The sequence below is a fragment of the Bradysia coprophila genome, unplaced genomic scaffold (genome assembly GCF_014529535.1).
Source record: "Bradysia coprophila strain Holo2 unplaced genomic scaffold, BU_Bcop_v1 contig_94, whole genome shotgun sequence".
Taxonomy (NCBI): domain Eukaryota; kingdom Metazoa; phylum Arthropoda; class Insecta; order Diptera; family Sciaridae; genus Bradysia; species Bradysia coprophila.
The window spans coordinates 5,831,256-5,852,214 of record NW_023504022.1 but is presented as its reverse complement, the minus strand read 5'-3'; the positions used below and the strand labels follow the sequence as shown (position 1 = coordinate 5,852,214).

The window sequence follows — 20,959 nt, the reverse complement described above, 5'->3', positions numbered from 1 at the left end:
GAACACAAGTTCGCAAACTTTATTGCCGCTCGTAAGATCATTCATCGACTATGGAATTACTCTCCGTGAAATGTAAAACTTCTAAATGCGATAAACAGAACTAGGGCCAGAAGATTGGGAAATTTTTTTCCCCAAGTTCCCAAAATTCCCAAATTGATTCCACATTAGAGATTGCATATACCGTCTTCGGTATCGGTCCAAATTGGTTAATCGATCGGTAAATTTTACAATAATTTAAACCAGAAAAATGTTTTTTATTCGGGCCAAGGTCTCTATTTTCAATCATGGGAGATGAATCTCAATTACGTCACTTTTATACGAAAAATGACGTCATTTCCCAGCGAGATTCATCTCTCATAATTGAAAATAGGGACATTGAAAATTGAAAATGCCTCACAACATCGTAAGCTGATGACAATTGTATAAGCAATAGTGCACCTTCTGGTCCTATTTACCGAAAATTTACCGGAGTTGGTAAATGCAATCGATGAAAAATCTGTATAGACTGTTAGCGAAGCGAGAAAATCGAACACTAGTTAATTATAACTTGCCTTGGGCTACTTGTCAAAATATTGCTTTCTCTTTCAACATGTTACGTTGAGAGCGAGAGGACCGAAGACTAGTCTATTATAAGTTGTCTTGGGGTACTTGTCAAAATATTTCTTTCTCTTTCATCATAACACTCTATTCCCCATTCTTAGGACCGAAAATGTTACGCAATTATGTAAACCCCTCACGGTGCGGGTTTATGTTACAAGATTACTCACCACTCTTGTCACTAGTTGTCAAAGAGATATGCGAAGCGCTTACGTGACTTTAGTCGTAAAAATGGTTTCTATCAAATAGTTATTCCGATCACATTTTTCTTGCAATTTAACAAGTTCCATTGATCACATCACTTCAGTCAATAAAGTGAAACAAAATTTATTATCCCGAGCATATTACTCCAAGTTTCTGAAAGAATGTGTATGTGAATTATAGTCCGCCGAACCGAAACGTAAGTTTGAATATATTGCCAATAAGTCGATTTTTTTTTGCACGTTTTTAATGTTAAGCCATTTTTAACATGCGTTTCGTGTGTTGTTTTTTTTGTTCGGTTGTTTTGACGGGAAAATGATTTCTTGTGCGTAATAAATACGCGGTGATTTATTAATGACATGTAATTCAATTCATGTTCTTAGCTAATGTGCTAGTTGTGAAATACATAGAACTAAATTCGAATGACAGAAAATTGATTAGAACTACGTTCTGGACCCACTCAGTGGTTATAATTTGATGTGTGTTTCTCTTAACGTTCATTCAGAGTTTGCTAAACATTATACGAACTAAGTCATCGTATGGAGAATAAATATGGATGTTCAATTGAATAAGCGGTTCTCGGTTGAGCTTGAACCAATTTTTTTACTTCTCAAAACAGATTCATTTATCATTTTGAAAGGACAAATGTAATTAGTGCGGCGACGTTTTTTATTACTATTTTCATAAGCGATAATAATTCTGAATTGCTCCATCAGCATATGGAAGCCGATACTGAGGTTCAAATTTCGCATTACTCATAGTCACAAAAAAAAAATTAGCTCAATCAACAGTTCTGCGGCAAAGTGGAATTTTTATGAATTATATTTCGGCCAGAGTAATGAATCGCATGGTTGTTGTATAGTATACAAGTGGCTAACGTAAAATCGATAGTCAGTGTTTTTCGTCAGTTATAAATGCCGTTTCTGTCGGTAATAAACAGTGATGGTCGCTGAAATTGCAATATTCCCCTCAGGCTTTTTCACATATCACAAGTGACCTGTTACGGTAATCCGTTCTTTTAATACAAAATTTCCTCCATATATGGCACGGTCATATACATGGTTCATATGCGGTGTGTCACGCAAACGGGGAGTTAGATGATTGATTCGGAGACACTTGGGCTAGGATGTGGGTGGGTCACCAATAAACGGTTTCCATGCGACAGAGGTATTTGATCCTCTTTGTTGTGTGTGTACGGAAATTCGAGAATATTTTTGTCAATTGTGTCGTGTTGGGTAAGATATATTGTCATAATTACAGAGTGTTGGTGGATTCATTTCTTTACACGCAACGTCTAAGCTCATTCATATTCTTGGAACGTATCGGTTTTCAAATTTCGACCGTCTTCAAAATTGAGTTCAGATTACGAACACCTGTTACAACCTACCCGTTTCAACCATTAATCAATTTTTATTTTGGAAGAAGAATATTCCGTTTTCTTAACCAATAACTTGATAAAATTGGAAAAATTGCTGTGACGCTACTCTGCTGAAATCATAAAGCGAGCCGACCGGTTTCCTCTTAGTCACGACCCTAGACAAGGTCATGCCTCGAATAAAATAAAAAGAATTTAGTTCACGATTGCAACACATTATTCAAGTTGATGGAAAACATTTAAAAAGCGACGGGACGTGGACAGTCGACAGTCAACATGTGCCTTTGTAAATATTTTCTTTGTCTGTTCGGGGTCTCTTGAGTAAATAAATGGGGAGCCATAAATTATATCATACAACCCGTTGTGGGCTCGTTTTTAAATAAACCGCTTTTGGTGTAAGAGATGCTATGGTCGAGGCTATACAAAAAGGATATCGATCGAACTATACTGTCTAAAAATTGAAATTTATTTGTATAGACGATTCAAATCTATCTGTTTTCCTTTCACAACTGTTTACACAACCCACTTTCCACATTTAAACAATTTGTAATTGAATTAAATCTATTCAAACCCGATCCCTATTTTGTATGTTTCAGAACTTTTGTCCGTGAATTCCTTTGATTCAGACAACAATCACATTTGGTAAACCTCGTCAAAATGCGACCACGAATTGAAAATTCCATCGGTGGTAAGTGTTTGTGTAATTCGTACAAATATTTGTTGTAATAAAAAAGTAAAATTATTATTATGATGATTGCCCCGTATGCCGCGCGTACGCTTCTTTCTATGCATATATATGTATAGTGAATGCGCACGCGTTTCATTAACGAGAAAAAAAAGGTAAACATAAACAAAATGCACGTAATATTTTATGAACGGCAAAGCCAGTCACCATTCAGTTGTGATACTTTTTCATTGCTCTCGAATGGGGAACTATTGTTTCAAGAGTATATGTTCTACCAATTCAAATTAAGTTTGTCATTCGATTTGATGCGTACGACGATCCGTGTAATTATAGACTCTGTATGGATCAGAGCAAGTGATTTGTAAATTCACAAATTTTCAATTTTCCACTGGCTTATCGAAACGAAATTCTTTTCAATTAAATTTTCCTCTATCCTCAACAAAAAAGAACTCTCAAGGTTAAATTTCATTTTAAAAAAAATTACAAATACACAACCGAACACCCGAAATAAAAATAATGTCTCGGAATAATGTTCATTATCAAATTTTATTATAACGGAGACTCGTGTTTTGCGCTTCACAATGAATATACACACACGCGAAAAAATAGGAACATTTTTTTCATGAATTAAAAACGAAAATTCGCACGAGATATGATTATATGTACAGCGTCAGACAATAAATTTATCATTAAAATTACATAAACGTATTAATGAACCAACATTTTGTCAGCCCCATGTCGACAGTTTGGAAGATTCGAGAGACTTTGAGTAATTTTTTTTTTGGTGTTCCAGTTAATCAATCCGCAGAGATATGATATTGTGTAGTCTAAGTTTGCTAATCTCAAATTTTAACACGAAAAGGTTTTTTTTTAATTGTTTTGATAATCAAAGTTCGTCGCGGTCGGTCTTCGATGATAATCAAGGAAACTAATCTTTTAACAAAAATGGAAAGTGAACAAATTGTCTCACGCTAGCAGAAAAAAACGCATTAATGTTATCACATTTTGTTAAATAGGTTAAAAAAATTACTTGAAACTGATAAAGGAAAGTGCTTCAAGAAAAAAGCTTATTTAAGCAGCGGTAGCTATTTTATAGCAATGGTGGGGGTCCCATAGCAACCGTATACTATTAGAATAATTGTCTCTAAGCATTATGGCGTTTCTAAAGTGATGACTGCTCGAAAGTTACGACTGATCGAAAGTTGCAACCAGAGTGGAAAGTTACGACTACTCCAAAGGTACGACCATTCGCAAAAGTGACGACCATTCACAGAAGTTACGACCACTTGGAAGTTACGACCACTTGGAAGTTACGACCACTTGGAAGTTACGACCACTTGGAAGTTACGACCACTTGAATTACGACATTGGAAGTTACGACCACTTGGAAGTTACGACCACTTGGAAGTTACGACCACTTGGAAGTTACGACCACTTGGAAGTTACGACCACTTGGAAGTTACGACCACTTGGAAGTTACGACCACTTGGAAGTTACGACCACTTGGAAGTTACGACCACTTGGAAGTTACGACCACTTGGAAGTTACGACCACTTGGAAGTTACGACCACTTGGAAGTTACGACCATACTAGAAAGTTGTGGCTGCTCGAAAGTTACGACTGATCGAAAGTTATGACTACTCGAAAGGTACGACCATTCGCAGAAGTTACGACCACTTGGAAGTTACGACCACTTGGAAGTTACGACCACTTGGAAGTTACGACCATACTTGAAAGTTATGACTGCTAGAAAGTTACGACTGATCGAAAGTTACGACCAGAGTCAAAAGTAACTATCATACTCGAAAGGTACGACCATTCACAGAAGTTACGACCACTTGGAAGTTACGACCATTCGCAGAAGTTACGACTACTTGGAAAGGACGACCACACTTGAAAGTTATGACTGTTAGAAAGTTACGACTGATCGAAATTTACGACCAGAGTCGAAAGTAACTATCATAATCGAATGGTACGACCATTCGCAAAAGTGACAACTATTCGCAGAAGTTACGACCACTTGGAAGTGACAACAATACTTGAAAGTTATGACTGTTCGAAAGTTACAACTATATTCAAAAGTTACGACTGATCGAAACTTATGACCACTTGACACTTACGACTACTCAGAAGTTGCGACCATACTTGAGTATGTAAAGCAACAGACCCCTTATAGAATTCCGAATCGTTGATAGGTAGGAATTCTAAGAGTTGCAAAAACTTGGTATGAGCTATAAATCCTCAAGACCTCGAGAGTTCTGAATCCTCGAAATTTTAACATTCGTGGTGACATTAAATCGAACACGTGCAGAAATATTCTTTACCGCTGCTAAATATTATACCATTTCAATGGTTTCGTTCGTTTGTACTGTCGAGTTTATAATTAACTTTTTTATTCGTTTCGATTTGCTTTAATTGTAAAAAGTTTCTTTGCGTGTAACATCTTCGCAATAAAATTAAAAACAATAAAATGGCATTTCTGTCTACCCACTTCCTACTAAAATGTCTATACAAAAAAAATTTAATTAATTAGCAAAGTCAATTAATTGTCATGGTTTAATATGTCGTTGTCGAGTGAATTATCAGACGAAATGTTTTCTTTTTGTCAGTCTGTATATTTATCTCGTCCGGTATATGTACTATTTTATAGACACGATACTATAAAGTTGAATTAAAATCTCCTACCTCACACGCTCAGACAACAGCTGATGAACAAAAAAAGAGATGAAAAACTATAGGTTGCCGTCATTCTCTTTATCACTCAATTTATTTGGAAATTTGTTAGTTACTAGCCGCAAAAATCTATCACATTTATCTCTCTGCTGTGAACGACTTTAAATTCAATATTTTTTCGTTATGAATTCGTCTCATTTACATGATGATGACTAATAAAAAAAACTGTTTAAAAGAAATGAATGAAATTTATTCACTAAGGCTTTAAAACACACGTGCAATTTTGCTGAATTTTCCATAGTTTAACTTGTTATGAATATCGGATCACAGCGAAAAATACAGCTTAACCTGTCACATACGGCTACTCATCTGTTATCGATAACGAAGACAAATATAATGACAAGCTCTGGGTAATATGGTCGTTTATGCACGTTAAAACATTGAAGTACAAGATTTGAAATGAGCAGATTCAAAAATACTTTGATCGGTGTAAGTAATAGACCCGACAATATAATACTAGTCATATGCTTGCCGTCTGTAACAGGTTAATTGTCTCAGCAACGCAAAATTTCTCATGTATCTTCGGCTTAAAGAATTAATGAAGTGGAAAATTTTCTTTGTTCTACTGTGTAGCTTATTGCACTGTTTTTTAAGAGCCGAGATATGATAATTTACTGAAGTTTTCCAAAGATTTATTACAATCAAATCAAAAAAGCTCGGGAATTTAATGACTATTTCGGAATTATTTTCAATGAGTTTATATACTGATAGAGGACGGGTATCGAACATAAAATGTGAGATCAACACCTCGCGAGATTTTTGACATTAAGCGAGATAAATCGGCAAGGGTAGTCCGGTTTGTCTCTTTTGTCTTTTGTCTCTTTTTATTTGACAGATTTAAGTGACGGTCGTGTTTTGCAAAGTATATAAACACTGAAGGTAATGCAGACCCTCAGCGGATCAGAGAAATTACGGATCCAAACTTTCAGGTGAATTCATTTTCGTATGTTGTCTAACTTAGACTTGTGCAACATAACGTCGCTAAATCGTTCCAAATTCACCACTAGATGCAACTTGACGAAAACGAATTCAATACGTGTGCAACATGACGGAGCTAAAATTCACCTGAAAGTTTGGATCCGTGTGTAACTGTGGATTTGCATTACCTTCAGTGTTTATATACTTTGGTGTTTTGTAGCTTTAGATTTCTATTAAGAATGTAGCAAAGATTGTTAAGTTGGCTTACATTCGAAATTCATATTCTACTTTTGATATACTAGCACACTCCTAACATTCTAGAAACGGCAAATGTATCTCAGAATAATTTGAATAGATTTTATTGGCCAATCCTTCGACATTGTACTAAATGTTCTTCTGCAACCGTGTGTCACAATACGACATATTTTGTAAGTCATTTGAGCAAAGTAGCTTGAAAAGTAGTCACTTGAAAATTAGCTATAATTCGAAATATTCCTAGAAATAAAAATCCTTCAATCTTCACTCGCTCCGCTCGTGAGAAGAGTTTGACCTAATGCTGAAAAAACATCATTTCAAAACTTGGCGCACAAGATACTATTTTAAACTCACAGCTGACATCTATACCGATCCCATTAATCATGCAACTTTAGTTGATCATTTCCTATATTTGAAAAAAAAAATCCGAACGTCAAATTCTCCAGCTTTATACGCAATGCCGAGTACATTTGATAGCTTTTAATAGTCAATCATTAGTCCGAGTAGATTAACAAAAAAGCAATTGACTTTACGTTTATCAATTGCTCACGTAAAGATAGGTATACGTCGATACATTGTATCCGTGTGTATACACAGTCACATTGTTTCAATGTATAAAAAAAGCTAAAGCGATTAAGCGGTTAAAACCTTTTGCCGATAATGCGCCATACAATACCAACATTGTATGCCAGGAGACTTAAATACACAAATTCACTTTTCGATTATATTGGCGAATTTTTTGACAAGTTCAACAAAAAGGCGCCTGAGTAATTTCGATCCAACCGAATACACACATGTGCATGCATTTTGTGATAGTGAATTTTATCATGAGTATAATTTATACAATGCCTAATTATCAGTTAACCCGACCGCCTATCTCTGTTGTTCGTTCCCTCTGCGGTATGCATCCGTTTCGTTTTTGAATGATTTGCAGGTATAATGACAACCTCCTTGCAATAAAATATATATTGCCTAGAGTCGCCGGTTATTGTTTCAGTGTTTCACTCAAATACACAGAAAATACACCTGTGTATATGCTGTGTGTTGTTGGTAGAAAAAATCGCTTAATTTAATTTTGTCGTTTAACACTGCTTTGACCGACAACTTATTGTTGTCAAAAAATCAATTGGTTTTAGTTGATCGGTTCGATATGTTCTACTGTTGAATCAAGTTGTTTTTCGTTTAACACCCGCCAGTACTTCTCCCTATTGCGCGCTCTGTGCTTGACGTGAATTTCTTGGATTTAAAAAAAGTTACAAAAAATGAAATTCTATGACTACTACAGTGGTGAGTGTCCAGATTTGTTGAGAATGAAATCCATTTTATCATTTAATCCGGCGGCTCGATATATATTTTTTGTGAAGTGACTAAGTTCCTGGGAAACGCATTTTATAAATCATTTTTCAAAAAAGTGTATCAGACAAGCTTAAAAGATTGCAAAAAACATGAAAAATGTGTTCCAGTGGATGGAGTCGATAACGTCAGACTTCTACAAGAATCAACAGCTTAAATCGCACCCAAACGAACGAAAAATTATGACTTAAGACTTAAGTCTTTTGTTGTCGTTCTCTTCTTGATAGAATCCATTGAGAAGTTGGCTCTGGTGCAATGTAAGCGACTGATTGTTGTAGATACTTCTACTGAAAGCAACGTTATCGTTTCTACTATTCCATGACAACATAGCGTCCGAAAACTGTTATTTTGAAATGTGTTTATTTACTGTCCCGAATTTTTAGAATTTGATGACTTTCTCATAACAACTGGATTAGCTTTACAAGAGTCAGAGAGGTCAAGATGCTTATTTGTTGTTTTCGATGTTGTAATCTGAATACAAAATTTTCCAGTAAATTGAGTAAGCACAAATTTGACTTACATTCGAAAGATTGCAAAACATTTAACGATTGATAAAAAACAAAATTAGCAAAAATGATTGTCCCGTCTCCGGTGGAACAAAATAACTTTCTAAATATTTTGAATTTATGGTATCAAGATAACCTTTAATAATGTGTTGTTTGCCAACCAAAAATTGTTTATTTACTCAAGTCAAACATTGTCTCAAAGAAACGTTTTTCAGAAATTTCATTAAGAAAAAAAAACCATTCCACAAGCACCACGTAATTCTAATTGAAAGCATTTTACAGCGAAAGAAATGCACACAAGAATAATTCAGTTGCGTACGTAATATCTGAGTTAATTTATAAGATAAATCATGAGAAAACAAACCAATTAAAATTGATAATGTTTTGACGCTAATATGACTAAATGAGCGCAGAAAACATAACTTCCTGTTTACGCTCATAGATAAATCTTGAGTGAGAAGTGGGTTATAAGATGAAGCAAGTAAATATCTCAAGCGTAATTTAAGTCATCGAAAGTGGTGATCATAATTGAAACGTGATCACGTAGATATGTAACGCAGTAAAAAGATTAATTTGATTGTTAACTCAGCTACCGTGCTGTGTCTCTTGTGATCAACATTTTGTTTAGTATGTTTTGATCGTTTTGATATATCTTAAATTAGTCTTGTCTTAGCCAGAGGTCTGCTAGAGCCTTTTGAAGCCTTTTATCGCCACTGATATATAACTTTCAAAAGTAAGAAAGTTAGACTAAGCAGAAGCGCCAGCGGGTAAACAACTTTTGTGAAGATTTCACTAGTTTTTCCTTGTCTTTCTACACCATCAAGCTATTTGAAAAACTAGGTTATTCTCCCACTAAATCTGTTTTTAGCTCCGTTTATACTGTCAACGGTATATCGAATTCTTAGGCTTAACGTATAGGGAATATTTTATGGAAAACGTTTTCCCATTTTTCTCAATTTTTCCAATGTTTTCGTTAAATTCAATTTTTCCAAATTTTTCTAATCTTTTCTCAAGTTATATTCTTAGGATGTACTTCCTAGGTCTTTTGGAATATTTTCCATATTTTCTTCAGTTTTCCACCTAAAATTTTCACATTTCTACAATAAGCTCTTCCTAGGTTTCCCTAAATTTTCTCAAGTTTTCCAAATGTTTCTTCCAATTTTCTCACCTTAAGAGTGATATCGCCAAATCTTCAGGTGATTTTTTTAACTTTGGAAACAAGCGGTCTCCGATTTTAATGAGTGATAGCTCGTTGGATTCGTCTTTCAATTCTAGAAAACACGTGTCTTTCACTTTTTCTTAAAAAAAATTGTTTTCTTTGAAAAGCGCTCAAAAGTGAAGACATGTCAGAGGGTACCGAAAACAGTTTTTCGGCAATAACTCAAGGAAAAATTATTTTAAATTGTTGTAATGTTGTACGATTGTCGGCCTTGAAAAGACCTACAGGTAGAGTATACGCACCGCTTGGTGCTAGTTGATCCACTAGAGTTATGACTAGAAATATAGTGAATGTTCGGAGAGTCCGCCTTCTCTGCAGCTTCGATGTACCACGGAACTGAGTATGGGGTGTTGTAGCTGGCCTCACCCACTATCGTTGCACATATAAATGAATCCAGTACTTTTGGGCTGCAAGCCTACAGAAGTCTTGAAAAAAAAGTTGGTGCCAAAATGCAGATTTTTTCCTTCTTTCTGAGGGCCCAACTGCCAGAACAGCGTCTGGAACAGTTCTACGTGAGTACCATCGCGTTGCAAATATTGGTCCAATTGAAAAACTAATTACTGTTCCGTAGTCCTGAGGTCATTTGCTATACGCTAACACTTTATTTGACTAAAAATCCTCGGAGAAAACTTTAATGATTTTTCTCTTGATATTACTAATAGTGGATCTGATATATTCGCGATATAGCGAAGCGTTTTTCTATTGATAAGGTGAAAGAATAGTAGACAATAAAAAAAAAATTGCCGTAGTACCGTTCCAGATGCTCTTCTGGCAGTTGGGCCCTCAGAAAGAAGGAAAAAATCTACATTTTGGCACCAACTTTTTTTTCAAGACTTCTGTAGGCTTGCAGCCCAAAAGTACTGGGTTCATTTATATGTGCAACGATAGTGGGTGAGGCCAGCTACAACACCCCATACTCAGTTCCGTGGTACATCGAAGCTGCAGAGAAGGCGGACTCTCCGAACATTCACTATATTTCTAGTCATAACTCTAGTGGATCAACTAGCACCAAGCGGTGCGTATACTCTACCTGTAGGTCTTTTCAAGGCCGACAATCAATTACAACAATTTAAAATAATTTTTCCTTGAGTTATTGCCGAAAAACTGTTTTCGGTACTCCCTGACATGTCTTTACTTTTGAGCGCTTTTCACAGAAAACAATTTTTTTTAAGAAAAAGTGAAAGATACGTGTTTTCTAGAAATGAAAGACGAATCCAACGAGCTATCACTCATTAAAATCGGAGACCGCTTGTTTCCCAATCACCTGAAGATTTGGCGATACCACTCTTAATGTTCAATTTTCTACTAAATTTTCACAGTCTTTTTCCTAAATTTTCAAAGTTTATCCCTAAATTTTCCGATTTTTTCCAAAATATTATTTTTGGAGAAATATCAGGAAAATGTAAGAAAACATGAACAAAAAAAGTTTTGCAAAGAACAGTCCCCACTTCTTCCTCACCTTCAGAGCTTTGTCGTCCTAAATTCGAAAAATTTCCACAACCCTAATCGATCCTTTCCACTTTCTTGTCCTACACCAACAAATCGCTTTCATTAAAAAAAACCGACCACATGATGATGATTGGAGTAAAAATATTGATTTGACTTTGTAGCTAAAATTACAACTTTTCGAAAAACATTTATCTATGCACTAATGGCATTTCGACTATCCTATCGCCCGGCTCAAGTACATACTTGTACATTTTTGAAAGCAATCAAATCAGAAATTACGCTTCTATTGCTCGCTCTCAATTCTTAACTATAATATCGAACATGTGACCACGTGCCCGATTATTCACCGACAATTTGGGAAACTTTATATCAAGCCGTTTAATGATGTTCGTTAATTGTGGTGTATTACATTTTATCGAACCATTAGAGTTATATTAGAGTTAAATATTACAACCACCGAATACAATTCAACTGATAAACCAACTTCGACCATTTCGATGTTGCATCGAATTTATAGATTGTGGATTTGAGCACTGTTTCACAGGACTCTCAATGATTGACGCTGTCGGCAAGTCGGTCACATCTGTCACTTCACCGAACAATATTTTCATGGACAATGTGATCGAAAATTTGATTTCCTAACAAATTGTGGATTCCATTGTGGATTGGAATCCACAAAATTTGGATTTTTTAAATTTCGTATCTTAAAAGACCGACTCGAAGGCAGTGCCATCGCTGATTTTGCGGTAGTGACGATGACAATTTCCACAATCTATTGGTTTTTTTTTTTCATTTATTACAACCGAAACACGATTAGTATACATAATCAGCTGTATATACCAAAAGGATGTGCCCGTGCCCTTATAATTCATTTTAGTCGAAACGTGAAGTTTCGTAAACAGTTCTGACCTTGGTAACAGTCAATACCAAACACTGAACCTTTTATTACGTGTGTCTATACTTTAACAACCACCAAGCTTTCATTTTTTTTTTGTGTTTGTGGAGAAAGCATTGAAAGATATTTACGTTGAGACAGGTATACACAAATAAGATTATAGAAAATCAATAGCAATTTACTCCGTTGTCGACTTGTTAAAGAACATTATGAGGTGACCTTTTCCCCCACATCGACATTATTGAATTGATGTTTATGCTCTTCGAACGAACGAACTGAAAAAAAAAACCGTTCCATTTGTAATGCTCGTCAAATTTGGACGAAATTGTTCGAAAATCAATTAATTAATTATGGGTTCCTTAGTTCCATTAATTGCTTGATTTATTTTACCGGTTTGTTTGTTCGTTTCACTTATTTCGATTGAGTACAATTGTGTACGCACCATTACGTGCATTATATATACACCATACGGTTTGAGAGATGTGCCTAAATTTAAAATGTATTTTAGCGTTCACAAATATACTTTGATTGAGAACGCGATGGAATTGATTTCGAACCCAGAAATAGATTTCACGAAATGAAACAACAGAGAAGATGACTTTTCCGCTATACATATATCTTCGTCGACTGTACGCGCGCTGTGTGTGTCTATATTAATCTTAGTCACAAAAATGTGATTTTTTTTCCGTCCTAAGTAAATCAGTGAACCGAATTGTTTATTTTAAAACAATTTTTTTAGGTTTCTTCTTAAGAGCAATGAAACGTTTGAGCTTGGACTCCATCCCAATTTTGATGGAGAAATGCAGTCAAAATTGCTCACTAACATGTGAACCGTTTCCTTGGTTGGCCTGTCAAATTCTTATAATCCAACAATACTTAATGGCTTTTGTCAGTATTGAGATCGAATGTGGACATCATTCCCTTATAAGGTCACCGTTTGAAATCTACGCCATAAAATTACACTATCATATCATCTGATCCTTTTGAGTTAGAACAGCGCTAGTCCAGCTCACATAGTCACAGAATGTAAATTTGTGTCACGATGGTCAAAATTTCGGTACCACATGAGGTACGAAATTTGATAAACAGACTAATTACTAAATGTAACACCCACGAATCTGCAGGTAGACGTCCTTCTGAAGATCGTTATATTTGAACTTGGACGAATCTGTACTAGTTTCCATAACACCTATGGAACCAATGTTGTACCATAACTATTAGAATTACAACCTCCACCGATTACAATCCCATTCAGATCTCCAGTGCTCACTGCGGAGTCTAGGTGCCATGACTTCCAGTACTCCGAAAGGTGCTCTCGATTCCTCATGGATTTATATTCTGTAAAACGTGAAGGCAAACCTTTTATGAACGTCCAACATAAATATCACTTATAATCATTGAATCTGCTACTTCTGTTGACTCAACTCTTTTCTGTTAATATAAAATCTGTTACTTCATTGATTTTAACATACATTTTGATGTATAGGACATGATAGTAGACATTGTCGTTAACTGATGACTAGCTTAGTGGCCTTGTTCCTAGCAGAATGACTTTGTACTACTTCTATTTAAGACACGCACAATGTTCAATTGTTTTTTGAATGACAGGATTATATTCGCGTTCGCATTGTTTTTCCTGCACAACTTTATTCAGAACGGAATATAAATAAATGTAGCGAATCCATACACAAATAATGAAAACGAGAGCAATCGAAAACATTGAAGACTTTCTAACAAAAAAAAGTGTGTTCGGTGGTTCGACGTGTGTACATTGTATTTCTATTTATTTTTTAAGTCCGATAAAAATACAAATTTTGTTTCAAAGTTAAATCTTGTGAGTATTTTGCTGAATACGATTTTTCCGTGAACTCTCAACATTATTGACTTATCAAATTGTAAACAAAATCTATTTTAAATTTATTGAAAATATCGACAATTATGTGTAGGCAGTTTGAATAACTGCGTTTTAAGATTCGAAAAATTCTTATTTGTAAATTAGTTTTCTATGCCTGCGGTTTCATGTATTCATTCAATAGATGTACTGATACTAGGTACTTTTGTCTGTACTCATATTCGCATTACAATTTGTAGTACTCGTTCCGTTTCCTCGACATTCATAGACGTATGCAACAACTGTCCTAAACAATTAAGCAGAGTCATTGAAAGTTTTTTTTTTTAAATATTTCATGAATAGTCAGTCATCAGTCATCGCTGCGACTTTTAGTTATATCAAATCAGTTTATACGACAGAGAATTAACTGCAATTTAATTGTGTCAGTCTTTCGTCGTATGAGCGTGCCGGTTATAAATTGAAATTTCATTATCACATCGTCAACACATACACCTCGTGACGCTGTCGAATAAGTTAGTACTGAAATGCTTGTATAGTACAATTGTGTTCTGTTTCTCCAAAATGTGCCATATCAGATCTTGCTAATTTGCACAATCATTTGCGATTCGAAAGTCTGATGTTAGACTTTTGTGAAATATTTTTCTTGTCTCTCTCCAATCCGTATCATGACAACTGTATTTATTTCCACTAATAAACATGATTGAAGGCTATTCTTATTCTATACATTATGATGTAATTTAATAAGCGACTACATCAATCAGTCATCTGACCACACGACAATTTTCAACAGATAATGCAATAAACGCTATAACGTTATTTGCTGGCGGACGATTTTTCTCTATCTTTCTTGAGGCTACTTGTACGGATTCGTTACTGTACTCGTTCGTATTTTAATTGGATTCAATTAGAATGTTTCGCTTAGAAACTCACACACCACAATATTTCGAATGATATCACACTGCGAATCGTGCGAAAAAAACAGAGAGCTTTGATTGTGGAGATGTTGACTGGCCTCGACCTTTGTAAGATACACAGGGATGTTTGTTGGTATATACTGTGTCGAATGCAGTGATTCTTATTATCATTAATTGTATGGTGATTCTTGTACGATGAGAATGGGTTTTCGATTAATTGTGTCATTGCACTACATAGATTTCCTCATGGAAATCGATTTTTGTCTTCGTGTTTCTTTGGCGAAGTCACATTGACGACATAAAGTCAATGGCATGCAACAGGTTATTGTTGAAATTATTTAAAGAATTTACCCAAATTTACCGAATTTATCGAAATATTTTGGTGAATTTCGGTAAATTTTGGCAATTTTTGGTTAATTTTGATCAGGGAATTCGATAAATAAATTTACCGATAATAGGCATTGGAAAGCAAATCATGTTTTAAGTCAACAGATCTGTTATTTGGGATGTTTAAATATTTTTAGCACCAGCCAGATGACTAAGTGTTTCGAAATGATTAGTTCTGAATTAGCAAGACGTCTTTAGTTGATTTGGAAAGCTTTTGCGTAATACTTCGACGAAAATACAACCATTTCTTGAGCAAAGAACTTAAATGTGAAAAAACCGGTTCCGTCAACAAACAAAATTATTTTTATTGACTGAATCTCATCGTACGTTAAGATTGGTGTTGGTACATCTCAAATAATTTAAATAAATAAAAAATGGCCATTAACGCTGCCATTGAACTTCTAACAGGGCCTATTGTCTGTGAAATTTGTGAGATTAGGATTTCGTTGAACTTCAAAAATTTACGTTCAATTTTCAAGTAAATTTCACAAATTTCGTTAAATTTCACAAATTTCGTTAAATTTCACAAATTTCGTTAAATTTCACAAATTTCGTTAAATTTCACAAATTTCGTTAAATTTCACAAAATTCGTTAAACTTTACAAATTTCGTTAAATTTTAAAAATTTCGTTAAATTTCACAAATTTTGTTAAATTTCACAAATTTCGTTAAATTTTACAAATTTTGTTAAATTTCACAAATTTCGTAAAATTTTACAAATTTCGTTAAATTTCACAAATTTTGTTAAATTTCACAAATTTCGTAAAATTTTAAAAATTTCGTTAAATTTCACAAATTTCGTTAAATTTTACAAATTTTGTTAAATTTCACAAATTTCGTAAAATTTTACAAATTTCGTTAAATTTCACAAATATTTGGCACCGAATTCTAATTCACCTAAGAGTGTCGTAATATAGGAAGATTACGTGAACCTGTGACTCGTTGAATAATGATAGTAACTGTCCCATTGTGCCATACGTACATTGTTACTGCGTAGTACTTTTTTGAGAGGTTTAAATTATCAAAAATTGATTACCGATTTTACCACAGTCGTATGTACCTCATTGTCCTTCTAAATATCAATTCGATAACAAAATATCTGGAAAACTTGTAGCCACAATCTCTACGTGTCATACATTATAATGTACGTTAATCCGTCAATCGGAATGCAATTTATTATCAATTTTGATTTATCTTTCTTTCTATTTTGTTTTCAGACGATGCAATGGAGGACTGTGGTTTCCTCAAGTTCACCGATGAAAAGCTGAAATCGTCGTTCCTCCAAGCGTTGAGCACAATGCAAAAGCATCGTTTATTTTGTGATGTTGTTTTGAATGTAAGTGGTGTGTCATCATTAGACAATACAATGTAAATTTAGCCCAAATCTTTGAGAGAGGGAGCCATAAATTCAAATGTTTCTTTTTTCCGTGGAACGTAATCTTAATCTGATATCATTCAACAATCGCGAATCACGTGCATACAGCAAATAGTACGAAGTTGAATTGTTCGCCTCTTTATTGCGATTTATTATTAGCAAAAGATCTGAGCAAATTTGCACCTTTTTTTAGAGCTTACAGAAACTATAAACGCTAGATTTCGCTGTTATTATACTTACACTCGATAAATATTTATTTTTTAGGTTGATAACTCTGACATCCATGCTCACAAAAATGTTCTGGCTTGTGTGTCACCTCATTTAATGGAGCTATTTTCGTCTGAACAGGTAAGTCGATGAATGATTCTATTTCTTTGTCATGTAAATTTTGACGTCCCGTGCCATCTTTATCTCCTGTTTCCAGTGATTCTTAGAAATTCCATTTTAGTCATTCTCAATCTAATGTGCGTTCTGAGCTTCCATTTCTTGAACGGAATAACAATGATACGACGTCTATGTAAATGAACAACCGACGTAACTCTCGGATCAAGGTTATTAACTTCACGATCACTCAACGCGCCGATACGTAAATTATTATGTGCTAATGGCACTAATGGCTATTGTACATTGAGGTAGATCTGTGTCAATTCACTATTAGTCAGTGAAACACACTTTTCTCCAGATTCTGTAGTGACCTGCCTGCTGAAGTAGTTGCAAAAAGTTTTGCAACAACTTCAAAAGGCTGAGACAATGAACTTTTTTAAATTTTCAACGGTCGTTTTGGGCCCGAATCATAAAGTTCGCTTCGAGAGATTTTCTTGAAATTCGACCTTGTCCCTTCCGAACTATTTTTTAGAAGTCGGTTCAATAGTCCAAAACTTCTGTCTTTCATACCTCCCTTTATTGGCTGGTGACGAAAGTTCGAAGGTTGAAAAAAGAGTGTTTTTTGTCCTTGATTTATGACCGTTACACATGGTGGGTGGATACACATTGTAAGGGTACAGTTCAGGAGAAACGGGGCAAGAACTGATAGCGTATGAGTCTTGAACTATTATTGTTAGAAAGTCGCTTAATGTTCCAGCCAAATCCCGATTTTTTTTACTAATTTCGAAGGTGGTGAATGTTAATGCTTACATCAGTGGATGCCCTGATAGAGCCTGATACATTAGCCTTACAATAATACCCCACATGCCATAGTATCGATTCCACATTTCCTAATTTTCTTTTTTGTTCTTTATTCTTCAACTTTCGAAAATCTATCAACTCTACAAAGCTTCCTCCTGGAATCTTCATTTAGCCCTTTTGGTCCTTTTTAACGTCTCGCAATTTCAGTCAACACAACATCGTCAAAGCGACGGAATACCCAGCTATCGTCTCAATGGTGGACTAACGAAAAATGCTTTGCAAATCATTGTTGATTACGCCTACACGGCTACATTGGAAATACCTGATGTCCTAGTGCAGGAAGTGTATTTGGCAGCTTGGAAACTTCGCATCGACAATATCGTAAGGGAATGTGCTCGCCACTTGATCGAGGAACTGTGTGCTGATTCGTGCATTGAGACTCGGTCCCTTCCGGGAATCAATAAAAACAAAGCATTCGCTCTGGCTGTTGACTCGTTCATATCGAAGGAGGTTGGTTTTGAAATCGGTTGGAGTAAAGCGGGCAATTAACCAAAAATTATTTCTCTCCATTCCAGTTTACAGCTGTATCACGCACAGCTGGCTTCCTTCAACTACCTTGCGCCAACATTGATGTTCTCTACCAAACCAAGCAAGAAATGTCAGTAGTTACAAACATTCCATTGTGCCGTCTTGTATTGGATTGGGTGAAGCGACAATTGTCGGAGGAAACTCTCAGTATGAATCATCTACTGGAGAGAGCGCATCTACTGTATTTGGCACTGGACAACTCCCTTCAAGACTGTTCTGATCTACCACCGGGCCACGAATCGGAATCCGATTTGGTACAAGACTACAAACGGCTGGTTTTGAAATGCCCCAACAACAAAGGCCGTCGCAAATGCCTAGCAGCTCCCGTTCGTCCGCGTGTTTTGATTTATTCACGTGATATTGGGGAGAATGAATTCAGTGTGGAGCCAGATTGGAACATTATCGGATCAGCGAATGTGGGAGAGAATTCATTCATTGCGTTAGCTATGTTAAATGGTCAGCTCACCAGAATCTCAATCCAATTACGTTTAAATTTACCACCGACCACACCGTCACCTGTTCACATACCCGATTCGATGAGCTTATCGTCGCACTCGACCGACAGCGAATTAGACAAGCCAGAACTGTTTTTGGAAGTTGCTGCAATGTCGGCACCCAAATGTGGACTGGGTGTTGCCGATTGGGAGGGAAAATTATTGGTGTGCGGTGGATACGATCGTGGTGAATGTTTAAAGAGTGTCGAGTCCTACGATCCAGAAACAAATACGTTTACAAAGGAGCCGTCAATGCTTGAGGCTAGGGGAAGAGTACAAATTGCTGTGTTAAATGGATGTGTGTATGCTGTTGGAGGAAGCAACGGTACGACCGAATTAGACACGGTCGAATGCTTGCCGCCAAATTCAAGGAAATGGCTGAAACGATGTAAATTACCGATGGCTAGAAGTAATGCTGGCGTTTGCATGCTAAACGGAAATATTTACTGCATTGGAGGTTGGAATGGTCAGAGCGGCATTAAACAGTGTGATGTATACAATCCGGCCGAGGACAATTGGACTCAAATTTCGCCCCTATTGATCGGTCGATATCAATCCGGTGTTACATCATTCAAGCAACAGTTGTGGGCCGCAGGCGGTAGTGATGCATGGAATTGTCTCGGCTCGGTTGAAACATTCAATCCGGAAGCAAATCAATGGACCATGGCTCCGTCGCTTCTAACACCGCGTCGTGGCTGTGGTCTGGCCGAATTTAACGGAAAATTGTATGCAGTGGGCGGCAGTGATGGCACACATTCGTTAAATTCGACCGAAATTTACGATGAGGAAAGTAAAACGTGGATTGTGGGCCCGTCACTGACAACCGCCCGCTCAAATGTGTCATGTGTAACGGTGAATGGGAAATTGTACGCAATCGGTGGTTTTGCCGGGAAATTCTTCTTGAACACAATGGAGTATCTCGACTCGAAAACCAATGAGTGGACCACTTTTGTGCCACACATAAACCAGATCGACGGTCTGACCGATTTGCATTTCAGTGATAGCAGTGATAATTTAACAAACGGCGATGAGCACGTTAACGGTCATGAGCCAAGGACCAACGGTGTCGCGGAACCGAAAGAGAAATGTCTGGATGAAGTTTTCAGTGATCAAGTCGAACCATGTGATGCCACTAAATTCGAACACAACAATGTAACGAACACAAATGGCCATAAAGTAAATGAATCATAAAAATGAGAAAAAAAAAATTTAAATTTTAAGTGGAAAATCATAAATTATAAGATAAAAGAAAACCAACTAATCTTAAGGCTACCAACACACACACACAGACACACACTGGCATGTAGTGAGACTTCTTTGTACTAAAGTATTTTACAACCAATCCTATTGTCTGCCCAATAAATTTGCAAGTGAGCGTTTTGCTTTAGAATTTTTCTTTTTCGTTTTTCACCCGTTTTTTTACCCCCCCCCCCCCAATTCATTTGCTATCTTCTAATGGCTAATGGTTATTGACAACAATAACAATGTGTGATGAGCTCCAGCTAATGTAAGCTTCTATGTCAAATTGTTTACTTCAACAAATGAAGTAAAAGATTCGTTTGCAAAAACGCTAATACATTAATCGAAAGAAGGAGCCAATTTAACCATTACATCGCGATAAGCTTGCCGTTGGTAAACGTCTTATAGAAACATAAAAACCTCCAAGCAACGTCCTCCCTCCTCCCAATTACTCTAAGTTTTGAGATTTTTCTTTTTTTGCAAATTCCTTCAACCCAATTGCTTTTTGTGTGGGATACAATGTATTAGTAAAAAATCAACGAAAAAGACAAGAAAATAAGTTTCCTAATTCACAGAAAACCATCGATTTCGAGAAAAAAAAAATGATTTTACTTTCGGTGCAAGTAACGAAATTTGGCTACTTTCCGCAGAACACATGTCCATACCCGCAGTGTCTATTTTTAGGAATTTAATTCCAAAGAAATTTCTTTCAAATTAAGGAATTTTGTAAGAATTTTTAGGAAGTAATCAAATTTCTAAAAGTAGGCCTTGCCACACCGAGTGCCAGGGCCTATTTTCA

The 20,959-nt window shown here is 35.9% G+C and overlaps 1 protein-coding gene across 3 annotated transcripts; it reads left to right on the top strand.

The window, feature by feature from the left end:
• Positions 1-804: 804 nt before the first annotated feature.
• Positions 805-20,757, top strand: LOC119085117 (influenza virus NS1A-binding protein-like). Of its 3 annotated transcripts, XM_037195378.1 has the most exons (7): positions 808-997; positions 2,770-2,861; positions 16,557-16,675; positions 16,979-17,062; positions 18,047-18,349; positions 18,415-20,135; positions 20,168-20,757. In XM_037195378.1, the coding sequence occupies exons 2-6, from the start codon at positions 2,831-2,833 to the stop codon at positions 20,110-20,112; spliced, it is 2,235 nt and encodes a 744-aa protein (XP_037051273.1). In that variant the 5' UTR covers positions 808-997; positions 2,770-2,830; the 3' UTR covers positions 20,113-20,135; positions 20,168-20,757. The 3 variants fall into 3 exon arrangements, with proteins under 3 accessions (XP_037051272.1, XP_037051273.1, XP_037051274.1); XM_037195377.1 differs by having other exon boundaries at positions 805-997; positions 18,415-20,757; XM_037195379.1 differs by lacking the exons at positions 808-997; positions 2,770-2,861 and adding an exon at positions 7,754-8,051 and having other exon boundaries at positions 18,415-20,757.
• Positions 20,758-20,959: the final 202 nt, after the last annotated feature.

What these genes read in the sequence shown, in the direction of transcription:
- LOC119085117 (XM_037195377.1), top strand. Translation starts at nt 2,831, where the DNA reads ATGCGACCACGAATTGAAAATTCCATCGGTG. An exon ending in AATTGAAAATTCCATCGGTG is followed by an intron (nt 2,862 to 16,556) that starts GTAAGTGTTTGT and finishes TTTTGTTTTCAG; the next exon opens with ACGATGCAATGGAGGACTGT. An exon ending in AGCTATTTTCGTCTGAACAG is followed by an intron (nt 17,063 to 18,046) that starts GTAAGTCGATGA and finishes TCGCAATTTCAG; the next exon opens with TCAACACAACATCGTCAAAG.